The sequence below is a fragment of the Notamacropus eugenii genome, chromosome 4 (assembly GCF_028372415.1).
Source record: "Notamacropus eugenii isolate mMacEug1 chromosome 4, mMacEug1.pri_v2, whole genome shotgun sequence".
In the NCBI taxonomy this organism is placed as follows: domain Eukaryota; kingdom Metazoa; phylum Chordata; class Mammalia; order Diprotodontia; family Macropodidae; genus Notamacropus; species Notamacropus eugenii.
The window spans coordinates 470,058,564-470,081,328 of NC_092875.1; the positions used below are offsets into that span (position 1 = coordinate 470,058,564).

Consider the following 22,765-nt stretch of genomic DNA (forward strand, 5'->3'; position numbering starts at 1 on the left):
AAATCAAAAACCTCATTCCATATACATGAAGGTATGGACATAGCTAAAAAAATACAAGGATAGCAAACCAGTGTCCTTCCAGGCATTTTACTTGACATTTTCATTCGAAGAGTAATGAAGTATTCATTATTCATAACTCTTTGTTTGAAGGAAAAACTATCTTTTGGCTACGAGATGGATGCAGACTAGACATAAGCATTTCCTGACAGTGAGTGATGTCAGACAGTGGAATGGTTTAGAGAGGAAATGTGTAGGCTCCTTTGGATGTCTTTAGAAAGAGTAAATTTCCATCTGTCAGGGATGGGTTAGAAGTAATCTTGCCTGGAATCTGGACTTGTTAGCAAGAGGACAAGTGATGAAAATGCCTCAAGTTTCTCTGCTAAGTTTTATTAGGACTGCCTGAATATCTGCCTTCCAGGGATGCAGTCCTTCTTTTGTCTTTGACTCTATCCCCTTGTGGCACAAGTCAGCAATCCCTCTTCACCTCTTGGTTGACAGCTCCTTCTGTTCCATGGTCTCTGAAAACCATGCCAAATCCATGTTTCCAAAGTGTCCTCCCTGGAAACCTTAAAACTTAGTTTGCTGTAACCTGTTAGATTTTATTCCTGGTCTCCAGACACAGAAGCTATATCTGTGTCTAAAGATCCTTCTTCTTTAAAGAAGGGTAAATACATAAACTAATGTCCTCACAGCATTGTTGCAGTAAATCTAAAGAATTTGACACCTTAATTGAGTACGGTTCAGCTGCAGCAATCTTCGTTTTTCAGTGTTTGCAAATGATCCGAAAATTGAGAAAGGCAGCTATTTATAGATATTTTTACTTAAGAAATAATACTGTCTTTAAAAATGAATGTTAATATCTGTCTTTACATGTAATCAGAAAAAACACTCTGAAGAATTTATAGAACACAAGAATAGGAGGAAAGTGTTCTGAGAAATATCTATTACCAGTTCGTCTACTTGTCCAGAAGCTTTTGTGAACACTATGTGCCAGGTGCTGCGCTGAGCACTTGAGATATGAAGAGAAGCAAAAAACATGTTTATAACTCTGCTCAGAACTGTCAAAACATGTGTGACTGAATATCCAATTCCACTAATATTTTAGACATTGTAGGGAGTGGCGTGATGTGGTCCCCTGTCTTCAAAAGTCTTAGAGTTTAGTTGGGGAGACAAGATGAACATTAATGAAACGTTAGATTACAGTATTAGACTATACAAAATTAAGAGGCAAATTGCAAGGTACAGATTGTACAGTTTTAGAGGACTGTATTGATTATTGAAGCTAGAATAGTCAGGTTTGGTTTCATGTAGGAGATGAAACATGATACTGGATCTTAATGGCCCAGAATACTTTGACGCCTACATTTTGGGCACAGTGCAAATCAGCTTTGAGATGGAGTTCTTTTGAAATACCTATAATCTGATAGGCTGAAATGATATATGGCATTAGCTGGTATGTGGATTCATGTAGAAAGTTAATGAGACCTCCCATTTCTAGCATCATGTGGCCGGGTCTAGACAGAAAGACTGGGCTATCTCCATCCCCTCCCCAGAGAGTAGTGATCTTTAACACAAACCACAGAGACATAATGGGGAAACACAAATCAAAGAAAGTGAAATTCTAACTGCAACTTATTGTATCCTTCCCCTCCAGGGTTCATGGCTATTGAACAAATCAATGCTGTGATTCGAGAAGGTGATCCCAGTAACACCCTGACTGCGCTCATGAGACCAGAGGCCCAGCTCCCTACTGTTCACCCATTTGCTGCTGCCATGTATCAGAATGAACTGTTCAACCTTCAGAAGCAGAATGCTGCGGTAAGACCAGAAGGACTCAGGCTCCATGGAGCACAATGTACCTTCAATATTGCCCAATGGTTCTTGGGATCCATTGGATGAACCTACGTGGCTTCTCTAAATCAGTTCTTGTTTCACTACCCTTTCTCCACCCATGCCTCCAACATTAGGCATGCCTCTAAAATTTAGCACAGATTAGGCCCTTAACTTCTGTGGACTTTAGTTTCCTCATCCATAAACCAAAGATCCTAATACTAATGTGAGTCTACCTAGCTTTGAAGATATTCTAAACCTAAGCTATTGCCTGCAACAGCTTTTTAAAACCTCAAAGTGCTGTGTCTTCTATAATGCCCCAATTCCATGTAACATTATCCCGCATGACCTTTACAGTCACCTTGTAAAAAATGTCAGCTGTTAACATTATTATGGACTGCACTATTATTTCTTTTTTTTTTTTTTTTTATTTTTTTTATTTTTTTTTTTATTTTTTTAATGTTTAACAATCACTGCCATACAATTGCGATTTTATCCCTCCCCACCCACCCCCCACTACCTCCCTCCCTCCCCACGACTGCATACAATTCTGTATAGATTCTACATATACTTTCCTATTGAGTATATTTTCACTATAGTCATGCTATGTAGTCAGACTAAGATAAATGAAAGAATCCGTATAACAAATCAGAACATGATACACAAACAGATACACATACACAAACATGATCTGCTACATTATGTGAGTGACTTCCATATTTCTCTCTCTGAGTGTGGAAGGCATTTTGCCTTGAGGTCCACCATTGGGATTTTTTTTTTTTTCAGAAGTTCTTGTGTTATTACAAAAATCTAAGTCTACCAGAAAAAACTCTCACACACTGTGGTTGTTGCTGTGCATAAAGTTCTCCTGGTTCTGCTCCTTTCACTCAGCATCAGGTCATATAAGTCCTTCCAGGCCTCTCTGAAGTCTTCTTGTTCATCATTTCTTATGGCACAATAGTACTCCATTACATTCATATACCATAATTTATTCAGCCATTCCCCAATTGATGGACATCCCCCTGACTTCCAGTTTTTGGCAACTACACAGAGTGCTGCTATAAATATTTTTGTACATGTGGGACCCTTTCCCATTTTTATGATCTCTTGGGGATACAGTCCTAGTAGCGATATTGCTGGGTCAAAGGGTATGCACATTTTTGTAGCCCTTTGGGCATAGTTCCAAATTGCTCTCCAGAATGGTTGGATGCGCTCACAGCTCCACCAACAATGAATTAGTGTTCCAACTCTCCCACATCCTCTCCAGCATTTATCATTTTCTTGTTCTGTCATGTTTGCCAATCTTATAGGTGTGATGTGGTACCTCAGAGTTGTTTTGATTTGCATCTCTCTAACCAATAGTGATTTAGAGCATTTTTTCATATGATTATAGATAGCTTTAATTTCTTCCTCTGAAAATTGCCTGTTCATATCCTTTGACCATTTATCAATTGGGGAATGACTTGTATGATTATACATTTGGGTCAGTTCTCTATATATTCTAGAAATGAGGCCTTTATCCCCGAGCTTAGCTGTAAAAATTTTTTCCCAATTTACTACATCCCTCCGGATTTTGGTTGCATTGGGTTTGGTTGTGCAAAAACTTCTCAGTTTAATGTAATCAAAGTTATCCATTTTGCATTTCATAATGCATTCTATCTCTCCTTTAGTAAAGAATTCTTCCCTTCTCCATAGATCTGATAAATACACTATTCCTTGCTTCTCCAGTTTATTCATGGTATCAATCTTTATACCTAAATCATGTACCCATTTGGACTTTATTCTTGTGTACGGTGTCAGGTATGGGTCTATGCCTAATTTCCGCCACACTGTTATCCAGTTTTCCCAGCAATTTTTATCAAACAATGAGTTCTTATCCCAGAAGCTGGGGTCCTTGGGTTTATCAAACAGAAGGTTGCTATATTCCTTGCCTACTGCATCTTGATGCACTATTATTTCTTGACTACTCATTTTGTTTTCTGGAGCTTCAACAACAGCACCATTGACAAAGATGTGCTTCATGAAGTATCGGTTTGTTTATTTTTTGTAAGTGACACTTGATATAATACTGAAAAACTTCCCACCATTGACGTGTTTTGTAACAGAACTACCTGGCCCATGAGGAGCTATCCATTGCCATAGAAATGTTGTCTGCTGTCGCTTTGCTCAACCAGGCATTAGAAAGCAATGATCTTGTATCTGTACAGAATCATCTCCGAAATCCTTCAATAGGTTTCAATAACCTGGATGAAGACTCCTTGGAACGGTAAGAGACCCTTCGTTCCTTTTAGGCTTTGTTTATTGATCTTATATATCCTAATTGGTCATGAAGTGCTAAAAATGCTGATGTAGATTTGCCAAAAGGGTTGTTTTAATTCAAGTGTGTGTGATGTAAGGGAAGATCCTCCATTAACATGTCAATTTTATGTCATTTCGTGTAAAGCTGTAACCTTGGGTTTTCTATCAATTAGCATAGGTCATGTAACATGACAGAGAAGTCAGAAAGACCCGACTTTGAGTCCTATACTGCCTGTGTGAACCTGACCAAATGGACCTCAGAGTGCCAGTATTGGATGCCGCTTCCCTCACCTTCACCCTCCCTAACCACCCATGTAGTAACACCTGTCATATAGCATGCTATAAAAGAAGAAGAGCAACACTGAAAATGTCAAAGCAGCAGCCTTCCTTTGGGTGTTTTCTTGGGACTCTATAGATTAGGACCCTAGATATCAGATTCCAGCCTTCAGCTGCTGTCCCTTTCATTTGGTGCTAACAGAATTCACTCCTGGGCAAGAAAGACACAAGAACCTTTGCTGTAAATTGGACTGATGTTCTTAACTAAAGTGACAAGTTTGAGAAACATTGCTGGAGAGGCCAGAGGCAAGACCCAGGATGCTTAGAAGTCAAGCTTTGGGTGTTTCATCATTTATATTTGTGTCCACCAGAGGGAGATACAGGCTCAGCTCTCCTAGTTTTTCAGTCAGGTTAAGTTTTTTTTTCTTTAATCTAGCATCTGTAGGATCTAGAACTGAAATATATGTCAGATCACCTAGGGAGCTGCCGGACATATACATGTTAATTAACTACCTCTTAAAGTTGTAATAAAAAGCCCATGTCCTTTATCCTATGAACTAGATTGTGAAAAGTAGATCAATTTGTATTGATTACTTAGATTTATTTTTAGTTTGATTACAGAATTCACTCCTTTCTTTAGAAAAAGCTAGTCCTAACAGCTGAGCCAGACTAACATAGTCTCTTCAGTCTAGGTTATCTTATAGACTTAAAGAATAGATTGAGAAGTCTTTATCATTTAGTAGCAGATAATTTAGAATGACATCCTAAAATAATCATAGGATTACTCTTTTTTAAAAGGCTAAATTCCTATTTCTAGTAGAAAAAGGGGTTGACCAGAAGCTAAATTTCCCTTTCTGGCAGGTGGAGAAAGGTTAGCCAGAGGTTAAATATCTTTTTCCTAGTCTTGGCATATAAGCTTTTTTTTTTTCTTAAACTAGAGTCTAAGTTGAGTAATGGAAGCTTTTAAGGAAGATGGGAAGTGACTGCTAGCTACTGACCACAAGTTTCTTTTTCCCAGTACACCTTCTGGTTGCAAAAGGTATCACCTGTAAGGAAAAAACTCTTGGGTAGGATTAAAATAGCTGGGAGAAGCTAACTAGTCAGGTGACCTGCCTTGTCCAATTGAATTATGTTCAAAATAATGTTTTATTATTTTTTCCCTTCCTCTTTTCTGTTATAAAAATCAGCTCTGTAAATCATTCCTTGTCTCTGATCTCTGAGGAATCAGATGATTTGATCTGATGTTCAAGTGCTAACTTTGCAAGTTAAATTATAGATGGTTTGGTTAAAAAAGAGAGAGAGAGATCACCTAGTCCAGTCTCATCTTTTTATGGAAAAGGCAACTGAGGTTCAGATAGATTAGTTGACTTGCCTGCAGTCACATAGTTTTTACTGATAGAGTAAGGATTTTAATCCAAATCTTCTAATTCCAAATTCAGCACTCTGCTATACTGTCTTTCCCACCACTACCTCCCCCTTTCCAATTCAGCAAACATAATATGTACCGAACTCTGCAGAGAATCAGAGCTGTATGACTTAGATAAAGATAAACATTTTAGCTATGAGATCCCTTCTGCCCTCATGGTCCTTTCAGTGTAGAGGAGGGATGTGACCTATCCACCTGTACTTATAATACAAAATGTTATGTGATCACTTCGCTGAAGAGAAGGGATCTCACCTCATAAAAAAGAGATTTCTAAAGGAGATCCAAAGCATCCCCTAGTTGCTATGGGAGGTCTTAGAATGGGAGTGGGAGAATCTGATCCTGAAATTGCCAGTTTTCCTTTTGCCACGCACTTGAATGAACTATCAGGAGGAGTTCTTCATAATAACATTTTTGTAAGATAGATCTCCTCTTGACAGGGTGTTAGGGTAATCTGATGAAGTAGCAGACATGAATTCAAGTCACTTATTGCTACCTGACCTTGAGTCACTTAAACTTCCCTGCCTTGGTTTCCTCATCTGTATAAAAGGATTTGGGGTAGCGTGATAAGTGGATTAGGTTGCCTTTCAACCAGGCATTGGAAACCAATGAACTTGTATCCTTCCTGGATTATAAAGGAAGAAATGGTATCATAGCTCTTTAATGTTCTCTTTTTTCTAATAAAGGTAGAGAGAAGAAACAGTCCTCCTCCTCTTCCCCGCCTTTGCTTTGGGTTCCTTTTTAAAATTGCCATTTTATGAGTCGCGATAACTTTTTTTTCAAATTTAGTTATTTTTTGGTTTTCAATTTTCAACAACCACCTGTCTAAGTTTTAAATTTTCTCCCCCTCCCTCACCAAGATAGCATGCAATCTTATATGGGCTCTCTACATATACATTCTTATTCAACACATTTTCACATTCATCATGTTGCATAGAAGAATTAAAACGAATGGGTAAATGAGTAAAACTAAGCAAAATCAAATATAACAAAAGAGAAAATATTCTGCTTCATTCTGGGTTCTGTGAGTTAGGATAGCTTTTAGTAAGTAAGTAAGGTCAATAAGCATAAAAGATGTAGTGTCCTGTTCAGGTAACTGAAAATAGACCAGTTGTAGCTAGATTTTAGTGTGCAAAGAGAGTATCAGTCAAAAAAAAAAAAAAAAAGCATTTACTACTAGGTGCTTGCTTTGTGCCAGGCACTGTGCTAAGTTCTGGGCACAGAAAGAAAGGCAAAGATCATGGATCTTGCCTTCAAGGAGCTCACTCCCACTCCCACTTAAGTGGGAGAGGCAGTATACCTGTGTACATACAAGATAGATTCAAAATAAAGCTCAGCAGGGATGGCATTAGCAACTTGAGGAACTGGGAAAGTCCTCCTGCAGAAGGTGGGATTCAGCCAAATATTAACAGAAGTCAAGGGTACTTGGAGGCAAAAGTGGTAAGGAAGGGAAAACAGAAGAGGTGAAAAAGGAGGTGAGAGAAAAAGGTTGTAAATTCATTACTGAAAATTCTTTTGTGTATCTTTTCAAATTTTTTTTTAACTGATTAAATAAATAGAATAGCATTTGAAAGACTCTTCACCTATGAGTTAATCCTAGGCAAGGTCTATTCCAACCATAACATTTTATGCTTATATGCAAGATGATCAGTTCATTTCTTTGTATATAGCAGCATGAAATTCCTTTGTGTCCTGTATTGTCCCTTTATGCTTTCTCTTATTGTCAGAAAATGAATTCATTCCTGTGAAATCACTGTCATGATGACCAACCAACCAGCATGTTCTGTGTGTAGAATTTTTCTCTTTCCTCTTCAAAGGGAACTTGGTACAAATGATTTTTGTGAATTGGAATGCATCCAGGGCTTCTACTGGTCATTTTTCTAGGTTTTTGATTAAATTTTACTTTTTTTTCAATTATCAAGTGTTTTCCTCTCTCATCAGACTCTTCTCCCTGCTTAGCAAATTGTCATCACTGACCAGACAAGAGGCAACCTATGTGTAGCTCTCATTCAGAGGATTTGAGATAGAATACTAGTATAGTTATAGAAGATAAAGTGATTGATGCTTTGCCAAAACTGTCACCTAAGAATCCTTCCAAAGAATTAGTCTTATAACCTTCAAGATATTCGAAGGATGTAGTGTGGTGTTCCAAAAAGAATATTGCATTTAAAGTCAGAAAACTTGGAATTTGGTCCCATTTCTGCCTCTAATCTTTGGCAGGTCACCATACAGAAAGACTTCCCTTCTTCATAAACCCTAATAAGTACCATTCAGCAAAACTTGATGTCAGAATGTTCCTGTTAGCACGATAGGGGGTGTTTTTTGAGTCAGGGTGAGAGATTCTCCTATTTTTAAGGGACTTGCTGGTTAAACATGAGAGAACATAGGCAACTGAGCAATATGCCAAGAGTTACGTGGGGGCCATGGCTAGTCCGCAGCAGGAGGATTTGGATAGGGTTAGCATTTGTGGTTTTGAGTAGGATGCTTGAATAGAGCTAAGGAATTTGGGAGAGAGTGATCAGCAACTTTAACTATGCGACCTTTAAAGATGGTGTGACGTGGTAAAAACAGCCCCAGAGCTGGTGTCTCAGACTCTAACGCCAGCTGTGACCTAGGGCAGGTCTGAAACTTTCTCCATCTAAGTTTTTTCATCTGTAAAATGAGGGTAACAATCACACCTTCCTTATTTACCTTGGGGGGGTGATTGTGACAGTCACATAAGATAGTATATACAAGTGGTAGTGAATAAACATAATTAGATTTTTAAGAAAGTTAATGTTAGAACACTTGAACTTGATTCATGTGATATTGAATATAAAAGTGCCTTTGTAAATTGCAAAGACAGATAACAGAGGAGACATAGGGAGATTGGGAGGGGGGAGGGAGAGAAAAGGGGGGAAGGAGGGGAAGGAGAGAAAGAGAACATTGATTAAGCCCCTAGTATGTGCCAGATCTCAGAAGAAGCTCCACTAATGTAAACACAAGGAAAAACAGAAGATAGCCACTTCCTCCCCACCTTGATGGAGCTTACATTCAAATGGGGGGTGGGGTGATCAGTATGCAAAACAGAACTGAAAAAGGGGGTTTGGGAAAGGGAGAAGCAGAGCCTGGAGAGAAGTGAGTAGGGATGGTCTGAGAACTTTCTTCAATGGTGGTCCTGGGCAGGAACTTATTGGCTCAGAGGAGAGGCCCTGGGTGAAGGCATTTCTAGTGCAAGGGGTTGAGGGTAGAAAAGTCCAGAGTTAAGAGTGAAGAAGCCTGGAAGAGCTTCTCTGTTTTTCTCTGTCTCTATCTATCTGTCTGTCTGTCTGTCTGTCTCTCTGTTTGTGTGTGACAGACAGACAGACAGACAGAGAGGGGGAAGGAAGGAGGGAGAATCTGATTCAGATCTTTGATTTCATCAGGGTAGGGAACTTTTGTGTAGATAGAACTTACCCTGATGGAGGCCAGCAGGTCATTTATCTGTAACTTTTGCTTTACCTGGAAGCATTGAGAAGTTGCAAGAAGGAACTTGCTCCATGGTCAGAAAGCTAATATTTATCAGAGACTAGATATGAACTTAGGTCAACTGGACATCTCTACTTTCACATCCCACAAGCAAGTCCCACTCATATACAAAATGAAACTTATTATTTCTCCATGTAAACCCAACACTCCCTTCTCTAACATCTCCTTTTTTTAAGTCACCACTGTCCATCCTTCTAGTCCCTCAGGTTTCTAACACAGTGGTCATCCTTGGTCATTCACTTTCCTCCTCTCCTATATTCACAGTGGTCATTCACTCTCCTCCTCTCCTATAACCCTCAAAATTAAGGCCATGGTCATGACCTTTTAATTAAAAGTTTTCCTTAAAAAATGAACCTAAATTTCTTCAAACTTGCTTGATAAGTATTTAAATTAATTTCTGTGTAATGAGGCAACTAGGAGGGAGTCCAGTACATAGCAAGCACTGAACCTCAAATCAAGCAGACTTGGGTTCAAAATTGGCCTCAGATGTTTACTGGCTACATGACTCTAGGCAAATCCCTTCACCTCCATCTGCCTCAATTTTCTTATCTGTAGAATGAGGATAATTAGAGCACCTTCCTCCCAGGGTTGTTGTGAGGCTCAAATAAGATAATATGCACAAAGAGCTTTTCAAACCTTTATTAAAGCTTTATGGAAATGCCATTATTGTTGTTTTTTGATAACACTCTGATGTGTATTTGTTCATTCTGCCTTCCTGACACCACTTACATCCAGAGTCCATTGACATGGCTGCCATCCTAATTCAGTCCTTTATCAGCTCTCACTTAGACCACAGCAATAAATCTCCTTGGTTCCAGTCTATCCTCCCTCCAAGTCACCCTACACACAGCTGCTAAATGGGTCCTGCAATACAAACCTGACTACATCTTCACCTTTCTCAAGAATCTTCAGTGGGTCCCTCTTACTTCTAGGATAAAATGCAAGCTGTAGTCTTTGAGACCTAATCCTTCCCATTACTGGCATCAGCCTCCCTGGCTGTTGACTTTAAGTTATTCTGCTTTTTTTATAATGTACGTTCCAACCAAACTGAGAGATCAGAGACGTTTGTTTTGGTGTCCTCAGGATTCCTTGGCCCCCCTTACTGCCTTGTGCTTACAGGAGTTAACATTTTATACATGCTCATTATTGAAGCCCATTGAAGAGCAGACCTCCTATCAGCTACATGGCACATTGCCTCACTTTTCTTATATAGGTTCTCTTACAGTATTTAATTCTCAGTGTGTATGTTAGGTTTAGTCAATTTTGTGTTGACTGAACAGGTATCCGTTTATTAATTAATAATAATTATCAATATTATAATTAATGTTATTAATAAATAAAATTAAATAATTAATGCTATATTGAGTATAAACAAGGCAAATTAAAATTATTAATAAAATGATGTGGATTTTTGTCTTTCACAGTTATGCTAGCACGCTGTTGTCCATTAAAACAGAAGCCTCATCTCAAGGACAAGATAACTTGAGCTGGAATGAAATCCAAAATTGTATCGATATGGTTAATGCAGAGATTCAAGAGGAAAATGAAAGTAAGTGTACTGAGCTCCGTGCCCCGAATGCTTGAGGAAGTAGGTGATTGCCTCTGAAGCAACTTTTTACTTAATTTTTTGTTTCAACCCCTTTTTTTTTTGTGGAAATTGCTCTGCTATTTATGGGGTTTTTTTTTTTGCCTTAGTAAATGGAGAAAATTGGATTTGTTTTTTTTTTTGAGGTCCCTTCTAGGTTTTGATATTTCTACATGGTAATATATATAATTTAATCTATTTTTACCTGTGGAGCTCTGACCATCATTTTGATCATTGACTATAATGGAAATGTATGTAGAGGATGTGGGATATTGGACTGGACATTTACTCAGCCAAGGAAACATCCTACAACTTGGTTTCTTGAATAACCAGGAGACGGCTAATGGCTCTGTAGCTAGAGTGCTAGACCTAGAATCAGGAAGGTTCAAATTCAAGTTTTGTTTTGGACACTTACCAGATGTGTGACCCTGAGCAAATCATTTAGTCTCTGTCTTCCTCAGTTTCCTCAATTGTAACGTGGGGAAAATAATAGTACCTATCTCCCAGGGGTATTTTAAGGATCAAATGGGACAATGTTTATAAAGCCCTTAGCAGGTGCCTGACACATAGTGGGTACTTAATGAATCCTTGTTTCTTTTTCTTCCTTTCCGTGAATAAATTGCTGATCTAATTATAGGCTGTGTAAGTATCAAATTCAATAAAAATCAGACTTTTATTTATTCTAATCGCAACCATGCCACTCAGTTCTTGGTGACTATTGGAAAAATCACTTGACCTCACTGGGCCTCAATTTCTTAATATGTAGAAGAAGGATTTTGTACTGGATAACCTCTAAGCTCCCTTGTGGGACATTTTAAACTTTATTTTTTTACATTTTCCCCTTCCCCCCTTGCTAACTTCTCTATCTTGGCCACTTTCTTTGACTTGTCAGCAGGAATTTCTTTGAATTCACAGAGGTTGTACAGCATCTTTTTCCTCATTCTTTTGACATATAGTTTTTCATGGGTTTTGAAGGAATATACCCTCCCATTTAGATTTTTTTTTTTGGTATTAGTCAATTTTTAAGTCTTATTAGCCTCTTGTGCCTTGAAATTCCCAAACTTCTTTTTGAACAATATAGCTGACCTGGTCTACTCTAGCTGCTCAAAATATTTTTGCCCCTTTTTATAGGTATAGAACCTGAGAATCCCCCCTTATCATTTCATCAAGGATTGCTCATTTCAGACTCGGTCTTGGTGCTTTGGACCTGATCAGGTTAAGTGGTGCTTGTCAGATTTCTGTGAGTCAGGACTGTACAGAATTTGAGCAGCTTTCCTTCCCAAACTTAGATATTGAATAATATGGAGAGACCAATATTGTACTGCTCCATCAGTTGTCTCATTTTTGTTTTTCAATTTGTATGCAGTTCTCCTCCCCCCACCCCATCCCCCCCTAGGCGCAGGGCACAGCTGTTTTACCACTTCTCCATTCATGAGGAATTTTGGAAATCTGCCATAAAATTGATTGCCCTGTAGACACAACTCAGTGCTGGACTCAGGCAGGAAGGCATGGGCTCAAATCCCTCTCTAACACTTACTACCTGTGTATCCACAGGCACTGATTGAGTTGAAGGGGAGCTTATTGGTGAAGCAACTCAATCCTACTACCACTGAGGTTACGTGACTCAGTCAATTACATTAGTAAGTGGTAGAGCCAAGATACATCGCCCTGCCTTCCAGTAATACCTGAAGTGCCTACATCACAAGGCTGTTTGAGGCTCATATGAAATTATTCGATATACTCATACATGCATATATATATATAACATACACACATATATCATATATACATAGATATACACATATACATACATGTGCATATATGCATATACATAAAGTGGTTTTCCCAACTTTAAACTACCTCAATATCTTTCTCTTCTTCTTCTCAATGTGTAGGTTCTTAAGAGCTTAGTGCCCTTACCAATAATTCTGTTGATGTGTCCCTTTTCTTGCGATTGAGTGTCCTGTGGTCATTAGATGTCCTTGATGCTTTCCTTTACCACCAAGCTCCCCATAGTTTCTCTTTCTGCTTGTAGCCATCCCTGCTCTCCTGGCCATAATCAATGCTTCTGTTTCTCACTATTCATGTGCTTTTGCACTCACTGCCTCTTCTCCTGTCTGACTCTATGTTCTCTGAGATTATATATTCAATTTTCTGGTCTTTGCATACTCTCTCATTTTATGGCTTGCCATCTCTACATAGCAACTACTATAGGTATTTGATGCTGTTTGTTGAATTAAACATGATGCTTTTGACTGCCCAATCTAAATCTGGACCTGTCTGTCCCTTTCCCTCCAGCTCCTGCTACTGATATCCCTCTCCAGACTCCAGACCTTTATCTGTAGCTTTCTGATAGATATTACCACATAAGTATTTTGCTGACCCTTCAAATTTAGCATGTTGAAAATCAAATTCATTCTTCCCTTCTTGCTTCCTTGCCACATAAATGTAATCCTTTGCCTCTCCACAGTAGGTGATGTTGCCACCAGACACTCAGGAATCTACTTTGTGCCATTTTCCTTCCTTCATCACACCATCACATCATCACGGTACATTCCCCATAGCAAGCACTGAAAAAGCCTTCTTCCTATCCCATGGAGTGAACTGTGGTGAGGATCATGGTTGATAGCTCAGTAGGCTGTGGGGTTCAAAGGTAAAGCAGAAGAAAAATCAGTATGGTGAAATAAGGGTCCCTCCATTTGTTTGTCTACACCAGTCTGGCCATTCCAGGTGTTCATGAGCAACCCGTTCTCCAGTCTACATGTATATGTATAGATTACTCTAATATCCTGTGTAGTCTGGAGCATTCATGCTCCCTAAACAAAAAGGCTAGAGAAGAAGGATGACTAAGCTCTGGTATGGCCCCTCCCAATGTAGACATTGGGAAAAGTCATTAAAACTGTTTTGAAGTAGAAGAAAGAAAAGAAAGAAAAATAAAATTCATCATTTCCCCATCCTTCTAACACACACACACACACACACACACACACACACACACACAAAATCACACACATACTCACAAACACACACACATCCTACTACCAGCTGTGTGAACCACAACAAAAACAGCACAAACTTTTCTTCTTGGATGTCTTCTTTCTATTCATGGTACCACCACCCATTTCCCCTTTCCAGCCTATGAAAAGCTTTTTTATCATTTTACTTTTTTTGTTATTCTCAAGTTGACACACAAGAACTTTTCATATACAAGGAAAGAAAAAATAAATTGACCATGAAACTACAAATCCCCATTACATCTAGCTTGTTTCTTTTCTGAAAGTATGTAATAAATTCAGTGTGTTGGTTTCAGAGCTGTCCTATTTGTATGTGACTCCCTCTGAACCTTCTCCCTTTCTCTTCTGTAAGTTCTTTAGATACTTTATTGACATTTTTTCTTTTCTCATTTTTGGCATTTCTGTCTTTGACTCTTTTCCCTTCCCCACCTTCCTAAAAGAAGTGAAAACTTTCCCTCATAACAAATAAGCACAGTCAAGCAAAACAGATTTCTCCATCGGCCATGTCTGGAAATCCACTTCTCATTCAGCACCTCTAGTCCACTGTTCATCTTTCAGAAGAGGGGAAGCATGAGGTCACCAATTTCCTCAAGAAACTGGTCACTGAAGTGGTCGGAGTTCCAAGGTCTTTCATATTTACTTTCTTTATAATGTTGTAGTCATTGGGGGAGGAACCAAGATAGTGGAATAACAGCATGCACTTTCTAGAGCATTATCCCCAAGCCCAGCCAAATACCTGTAAAAAATGACTCTAAACAAATTCTGGAGCTGCAGAACCCACAGAATTATGGAGTGAAGCAAAGCTCCAGTCTAATATAGCCTGGAAGCTTGCTGGGAAGTGTCTATCTCACCACGCAGGGGGCAGGGTGAAGTCCAGCATCAGCCATGCTGGCACAGACAGGACCTGAGCAGGCCTTGGGGAGACTGAATCTCTCACACCTGTGGCAGTTTCCAGACTTCAAGACCCCAAAACACCAAGGAAAGATTGGAAGGTCAGTGGAAAAGCCTGTGGAACCAGAGTAGAGTGGTCCAACCCCAGGGCAGCAGTGTTGGAAGGGGGTGGAGGAGCCCACAGCAACCACAGCAATAGCAGGGGCAGAGACAGTGACTATTTCTGGAGCTCTAGGTCCACAGATTATGGGAGAATTGAGCTGCTGACAGTACTTCTCCTCTCCCTTGTCACCCCACTGAAAGCAGAGATCTACCTTGACAGAGAGCTCCAAAGCCAAGTAAATGGCTGGGGAAATGAGCAAAAACTGGAAAAAGAATCAGACTATAGAATCTTACTCTGGTGACAAGGAAGACAAAAACATGCAAACAGAAGACAACAAAGTCAAAGCTTCTCCATCCAAAGCCGCCCAGAAAAATATGAATTAGTCTCAGGCCATGGAAGAACTCAAAAAGGATTTTGAAAATCAAGTAAGAGGAGTAGAGCAAAAATTGGGAAGACAAATGAGAATAATGCAAAAAAATTCTGAAAAATGAGCCAACTATTTGTTAAAGAAGACCCCCCTCCCCAAAATGCTGAAGAAAATAACACTGTAAAAAGTAGACTAACCCAAATGACAAAAGAGATCCAAAAAGCCAATGAAGAGATGAATGCCCTAAAAAACAGAATTGACCAAATGGAAAAGGAGGTCCAAAAGCTCACTGAGTAAAACAATTCCTTAAAGATTAGAACAGAGCAGATGCAAGCTAATGACTTTATGAAAAATCCAGAAATCATAAAGCAAAACCAAAGTAATGAAAAGATAGCAGACAATGTGAAATATTTCATTAAAAAAGCAACTAACCTGGAAAATAGATCCAGGAGAGACAATTTAAAAATTATGGGGCTACTTGAAAGGTCATTATCAAAAAAGAGCCTAGATATCATCTTTCAAGAAATTATCAAGGAAAACTCCCTTGATATTCTAGATCCAGAGGATAAAATAAATATTAGAAGAATCCACCAATCACCTCCTGAAAGAGTTCTCAAAAGAAAAACTCCTAGGAATATTGTAGCCAAATTCCAGAGCTCTTACATCAAGGAGAAAATATTAAAAGCAGGCAGAAAGAAACAATTCAAGTATTGTGGAAACACAATCAGGATAACACTAGATCTAGTAGCTTCTACATTAAGGGATCGAAGGGCTTGGAATATGATATTCCAGAAGCCACAGGAACTAGGACTAAAACCAAGAATCACCTACCCAGCAAAACTGAGTATAATACTTCAGGGGAAAAAATGGTCATTCACTGAAATAGAGGACTTTCAGGCATTCTTGAAGAAAAGACCAGAGCTGATCAGAAAATTTGATTTTCAAACACAAGAATCAAGAAGCATAAAAAGGTAAATGGGAAAGAGAAATCATAAAGGACTTGCTAAAGTTGAACAGTTTACATTCCTACATGGAAGGATAATAATTACAACCCTTGAGACTTTTCTCAATATTAGGGTAGTTGGAGGGATTACATATATACATATATAGACAGAGGGCACAGGGTGAGTTGAATATGAAAGGATGATATCTAAAAAAATAAAATTAAGGTGTGAGAGAGGAATATATTGGGAGGAGAAAGGAAAAATAGAATAAGGAAAATTATCTTTCACTCAAAAGAGGCAAGAAAAAGTTTTTTCAATGGAAGGGAAGAGAGGAGATGAGAGGGAAAAGATGAACCTTACTCATCACATTTGGCTTAAGTAGGGAATAACATGCATACTCAATTTGCTATGAAACTCTATTTTACACTACAGGAATATAGGGGAGAAGAGGATAAACAAGGAGTTGGAGGGATGATAGAAGGGAGGGTAAATGGGAGGAGGGCATGATTAGAAGTAAATACTTTTGAGGAGGGATGGGGTCAAAAGAGAAAATAGAATAAATGGGGGGCAGGACAGAATGGAGGGAAATATAGTTAGTCTTTCACACCATGACTTTTATGGAAGTCTTTTGCATAACTACACATGTATAACCTATATTGAATTATTTGTCTTCTCAGTGGGGATGGGTGGGGAGGGAGGAAGGGAGAGAAGTTGAAACTCAAAGTTTTAAAAATTAATGTTAAAAATTGTTTTACATACAACTGGGAAATAAGGTATACAGGCAATGGGGTATGGAAATCTATCTTGCCCTCCAAAAAGATAGAGAGGATAGGGATAAGAGAAAGGAGGGGTGTGATAAAAAGGAGGACAGATTGGGGGGAAGGAGTAATCAGAATGCAAGCTGTCTTGAGGTAGGCGGAGGGGAGAGATGGGGAAAAAGTTTGGAACTCAAAATCTTGTGGAAATGAATGTTGAAAATGAAAAACTAATTAATTAAAAAAAAGAATGTTGTAGTTATTGTAAAAATTGTTTTGGTTCTGCTCACTTCATTGCATCAGTTCCTACAAGTTTTCCCAGGTTTCTCTGAAACTATCCCCTTCATCATTTCTTGCAAGACAATAACACTCAATTGTATTTATAGATAAACATTAGTCTTTAATTTTCTCATGTACTACTAATTTAACAAACATTATTGGGTACCTATATGCCTCTGGGGACATTTTATGTAAGGTATACAGGGCAAAGAGAAATTTAGACAAAATCTGAAAACTGAATGCCCAGCTTTGGGAAGTACTTACCTTCCTTCAGAGCACTGTTGACCATTGCCTCCAATCAGATGCCAGCTTCTTTAATCTTTAACTATATGGAGTTTCTCTTATCTATTCCCTGCTTTCTCTGTCATCCTAAATATTAATCTGAACTCTGGAAATAGCAAACTGACTATTTTCCTTTCCTCTAATGCATTCTCTAAACTGCAGCTAAATTACTTTTTCTAAGTCAGTTTTGATCATGTTTACTAACTTGCCCAAAACAAGGTAGTTATTTCCCTCTGCTTTTAGAATGAAATCCAAACTCCTTAGTTTAGCCTTCAAGGTGCTCTATGGTTTGACTCTAACCTATCTTTCCAGCTTTTTGTCCCACTCCATAAACCATGTGCCAGTCAAATTGCCCTCTTCATCCATTACTAAATGTTCTTGCCCCTGCGTATTTCTTTTTTCTTTTCCCTCTACCACCCAATCCTCTTCCGTCCTTCCTTAGGATCCAAAGTATAATCTTTCTGAGGAAACTTTTTCAAATTTCCTTGCTTTTTCATTGCCATGCTATTATCACCCCATTCCCTAATCAAGATGGAAAGAATCCCTCTCTCTTGCCCCCTGCACATCTATGGTTCTTTGTACATGTCTTTCTGAATGTACATTCTATGTCATTTTACTTATGTACATACATTGTGACTGCAAGCTTCTTGTGAGAAGATTTGACGTGTTCACCTTTGTATACTCTAAAACATCTAGCATAGTGTAATGCTTAATAGTCACTGGATATTTTTTTAAAGTTACCACATAAATGATTTGATACTGAAGGAATATATCTACAGTCACAGACTTCACTGAGATAGAGCTGGAAGGGACGCCCTTTTACAGATAAGGAATTTGAGGCCAAGGGACATCAAATAGCTTTTGCTGTCAACATTACCTTCTACCCAGCTGCATGACTTTGGCCAAATCACTAAGAGAAGATGTTCAATCTAGAATGTAATGGGCTCAAGATGTAGAGAAGAAATTGGAAAGAACATTTCCCCAGCCGTGTTCGTTCAGATTCCTTCTTCTAGGAAAGCTTATTTTTTTTCACTTATCCTTAGAAGGATACTTCTAGCTACATAAAATAGATAAGTAAATTTTTTCATTTCTGTCTTTCAATTCTCTGCTTGGCTTCTTTCAAAGCGTATCATTTGCTAACTGTGGTACGTATATACCATTTCAAATAAATCCCATTGAAGTGAACTCCTTAGAGCTCCCTAAATTATCATTGTACTAGGATTTTCTTATGTGAGATATTATTTAAAATGAATAGTCCACAAGCTGAGATTTCCAAAGTTGTTTTGTTTTAAGAGGTAATTTTATCTTTGACCACAAAGAGAGGCAGTGATGTGCATGTGTCCAGGAGGCTTCTGGGTAATTTTTTTCCCCAGCTCCTGTGAAGTCATTTACTATGACATCATCAGCTCATGTTTTTAGAAACACACCAAAAAGAAAACCTAACCAGGTACCTTCAATCAGCAGTCAACTGGCATGGCGTTCAAAGCAAAAGACCCAGGTGATCAGTCATCAAGAAAGCACTCTTAAATTTGATCGGACTTGAATCACCCAGGACAGCCCTTTTGCTGGAGTGTTCAAAGCACTCAGCAGAAGGATAGAGTGTTCCATGCTCTCCAGGTTATCAGTCCTATTGTGTGAAGTGTTCTTCATCCCATATATGTGTATAGTACTTTGGGCTTTTCAAAGTACTTTCATGTATATTCTCATAGTTTTTGAGAGATATATTGCATCTTAGATGACATGGTTATTTATATTCACAAAGGCTTAATCATACTTGTATAAATTGTAGCTAATTTTTAATATCTTTATTCTTGAGAAGATAAATTCCTTAAAATATTACCAGGCATTGGCAGGCCAATTAGTTTGAAAAGGTCTTATTTAATTTTCTTCAAACTTATTTTGAGGGCAACTCTTTAAATAAATTTAAAAGTAATTAGACTCTTGTGGCATTTCATATTTATAAAGTGGCTTTCACTTTTTGTTTTAAAAGACACTAAAGATACTTCCTCTTTTCCAAAAATATATGCCAGAAGTTAGCAGTATTTCATACCCGTTTGTTGGCTATGCGCCTTAACCTGGGAAATACTTTCGCTCAATTTGTGTGCATAATACTAGCTTTTCTCAGAGTAGGATATAGTAGGAGATTAAAAAGTTCTCATGTTGTTGGAATGTCCATGGTTTGCTTCCTGTCTCACTGTAATCATAAGTCCTGGAACGGAGATAGGTGAGATAAAAGGGAATCTCAGAAATTGGCCTAATATACCAATTTATTCTTTGGTACAAACTGTTAGGTCTCTACGATGGTTGAGGATGGATATGTAATTTCCCACATTTGTTGTAGGAATATTTTTGAAAAGCAAATTAACTTTATTTTTAATATGAGACTATTCCCAGTCATATTTTAATTGGCTCTTCTTCACCTGAAAAGTTACTTTGTTGGGCATTAGTGCTCTTTATGTATCCTCCAGTTTGTTTCTTTTTATTGAATTAAATGAAGTGAAAGTTTACTAGGCAGTATCAGGAAACCATCGTTGTCTCAGTTTCCTCCTACATTAAGTGGATGGATTTGGCTCAGTCTCAAGGTTCTTTCCAAGGCCTAAGTTCTCCAACCCTTGGTTGTGTAATATTCAAGGAATGAACATTCATTTTAAAATAATTATCATGCTTGTATTTGTATAATTTCATTTTTTCCTCTTTTTGGAATGGAATTTGATATATATATATGTATGTATACATATATATATAAAATATAATTTGCAATAATATGCTGTGATTTTAAAGAACACTGACATTTTCTCAGTAGAACCATCTTCCTTCCTCTTTTTTAGGAGACATTGCCATTGGGCTCATTAACAAAGCTATTGATCAGAAAAATCCTGAGCACACTCTGCAGTCGCTGCTGTTACCTGCTGCCAAGCTGAGAAATGTGAAGCCGGACAATGTCTATCACTATCAGGATGTTCTGTTTAATGCTAAATCAGAGAAAATGAAGGTAGGTTCCGAGTGTCTCCAGCTGCGTACGTGTGCCACACTGCCCTTAAGAAAAAGCCAGAAAACTTTTTCTTAACATAACTATATTCTTCCTTTTCGTCTTTTGTCCTGGGTTCGCTTGGTAGATCTTGGGCAGCAGTGCTCAGACTCAATCTTACTGAGTCAGTTCATGCCTAATTCCATTCAACAGTTATTGATGGATAGCTGTTCCAGATTGTTCCATATTCCATATCCTGATCCATCAATATGGATCAGGAAGTAGTAGAGGAACATTCCTGTTCTTGAGATAAGACATACGCACTTTAAATTTCATACTTGCTCCGTACTCTTTCTGTGCCAAAATATGTGTAATGTGGATTTACAAGATCAAAGACAATAGCTACTGACAGGCCTGGGATTCTTAACCTGAGGACCACAGACTTCCATGAAATTGGGTGGGGCAAAAAAAAAAAAAGCATCTTTATTTTCACTAATCTCTAACTGAAATTTAGCATTTCTTTCAATTATTTAAAAACATTATTTTGCAAAAGGGTCTATAGGCTTCATATTACCAAAAGAAGGAGGAGGTACATGATGCCCAAAAACGTTAACCCCAGGTTTAGGTTTCTTGTTCATGGAGCATAGAGAATATGAGCTAATCAGTGAAAGACTGTCAAGGTTTGGTTCTATAACTTATAGAATATTCTAGGCAGAGGAAATAGCTTGCACAAAGTCTAAGAGTATTTCCTTGCTTTTTGCCCATAGCCTCAAAGATTCCCCGAGAGTTTAGTGTATTTTTGACCATGTGAGCCTGTACCGATATCCCAGGTCAGTGGTGCATCTATGAGGAGCCTCAAAGCCCCAGTTCCTGTGCTAGTGGGTCGTTATTGGTCACAGGCTGCGCCTGGTCCATGCTCATTACACCTTGGGGAGTATAAGAAGTTGAATCAAGGTAGGCAGAAAGGACATAGTCTATCTAGCCCAAGGAGTCTTCTCTGAGATCAGTCCAACTCCAGAGATACCAAGAAGCAGGGATTCCAGAGAATTCCAGTCTGAGGCTTCCAGGTCTCAGAGGCAGCATGGACTTGGAGCCAGGACAACCTTAGTTCAAATATTTATTGCCTCACATCCTTACTGGTTACTTGACTTTGGACAAACTACTTAACCTGTTTGTGTCATGAATTAAGAGATTGTTTGACAATTTCTAGAGTCCTTTCTAGTCATGATCCTATGCTCCTATAAAATATTTTTCTAAGGAGTTCTTCAGAATGTGCAAAAAAAACCCCAAAACAGTGAAGGCTTTTAATCTGGCAAAAGGCACCCAAGGAAAATTCTTATCAAATAACAATTGATCACTCAGACTTGTTTTGACCATACCACACCTCCTAGGACCTGGATACAAGATTTGCTCTGGAGTGATCCGGAGTTGTAGGAGGAAGATGTTCAGTATGTCCCACCTTGCATCTCATACTTGACTGTGGAATTATCCAAAGAATTCTATGAAAGCAGATTCCTTGAGCCATGTGTGGAAATTTGAAAACTTTTCGCCATTTTTGTTTCTCCTGGGCTGTGCACAGGGAAATTATTTAGGGCAGAGAAGTGAGAAGTCAGAACATTAAGTTTCTGTCTTTTCAGGCTGCTGAGGCAGCCTCGCCAGAGAACAGAAACTTTCTCCATCCAAGGTATTCTGGGACCATTGCCCCTGGATAAAAAGGGAAAAAGCAGCATCTTATCTAAGACCCTGGGGAAGCCACAGTCACAGTGAGGGAGGCCAGGAAGAGAATGATTCTCCTCTGTTGCTTCTTTATCTCCTTCCTGAGCTTGTATGGGGGATGGGGCAGATAGCATTGGTGGGGCCAACACTCTTTTTCTGGTCTACCTCTTCCCCAATTCTGCCAGCCCCAAACATTTTCAAGACCATATCTCAGACTTTCAGAGCCGTCTGATTGTGCCTGGTTCTGTTAGGCTCTCAGAAGATGTCAGGCCAGGTTGATTTAGAATACTGTAACTTTCAGAGGCCTTAAAGGAAGAGTAGGATCCTGGCTTGGGCAATTGAAGACTTAAGTCTTTGGTCTGTCACTGACTCACTGTGACATTTTGTTGATCTCCAGCTCTCCCCCACCCTTCGATGGAACCAGCAGACCATATTTTTTTTTTTTTACTTTCTGCTTGTGGCCCACTAAAATTGCTTTACTTAGATTCTTAAGCAGCTGTATAGAGAAACACATGACAGAACAAACA

General features: G+C 38.6%; 1 protein-coding gene across 3 annotated transcripts in view; it reads left to right on the forward strand.

Moving 5' to 3' along the window:
• The window catches only part of IQGAP2 (IQ motif containing GTPase activating protein 2), a 340,434-nt gene that overhangs the window by 201,956 nt on the left and 115,713 nt on the right, over positions 1 to 22,765 (forward strand). For 2 of the 3 annotated variants that reach the window (XM_072606382.1, XM_072606381.1), the window contains exons 10-13: positions 1,655 to 1,818; positions 3,936 to 4,096; positions 10,759 to 10,883; positions 20,383 to 20,546. In XM_072606382.1, coding sequence (XP_072462483.1) covers positions 1,655 to 1,818; positions 3,936 to 4,096; positions 10,759 to 10,883; positions 20,383 to 20,546 — 614 coding nt within the window. Of the gene's footprint in view, positions 1 to 1,654; positions 1,819 to 3,935; positions 4,097 to 10,758; positions 10,884 to 19,012; positions 19,053 to 20,382; positions 20,547 to 22,765 lie in introns of those variants that run through there. The other variant, XM_072606383.1, reaches the window with a different exon arrangement.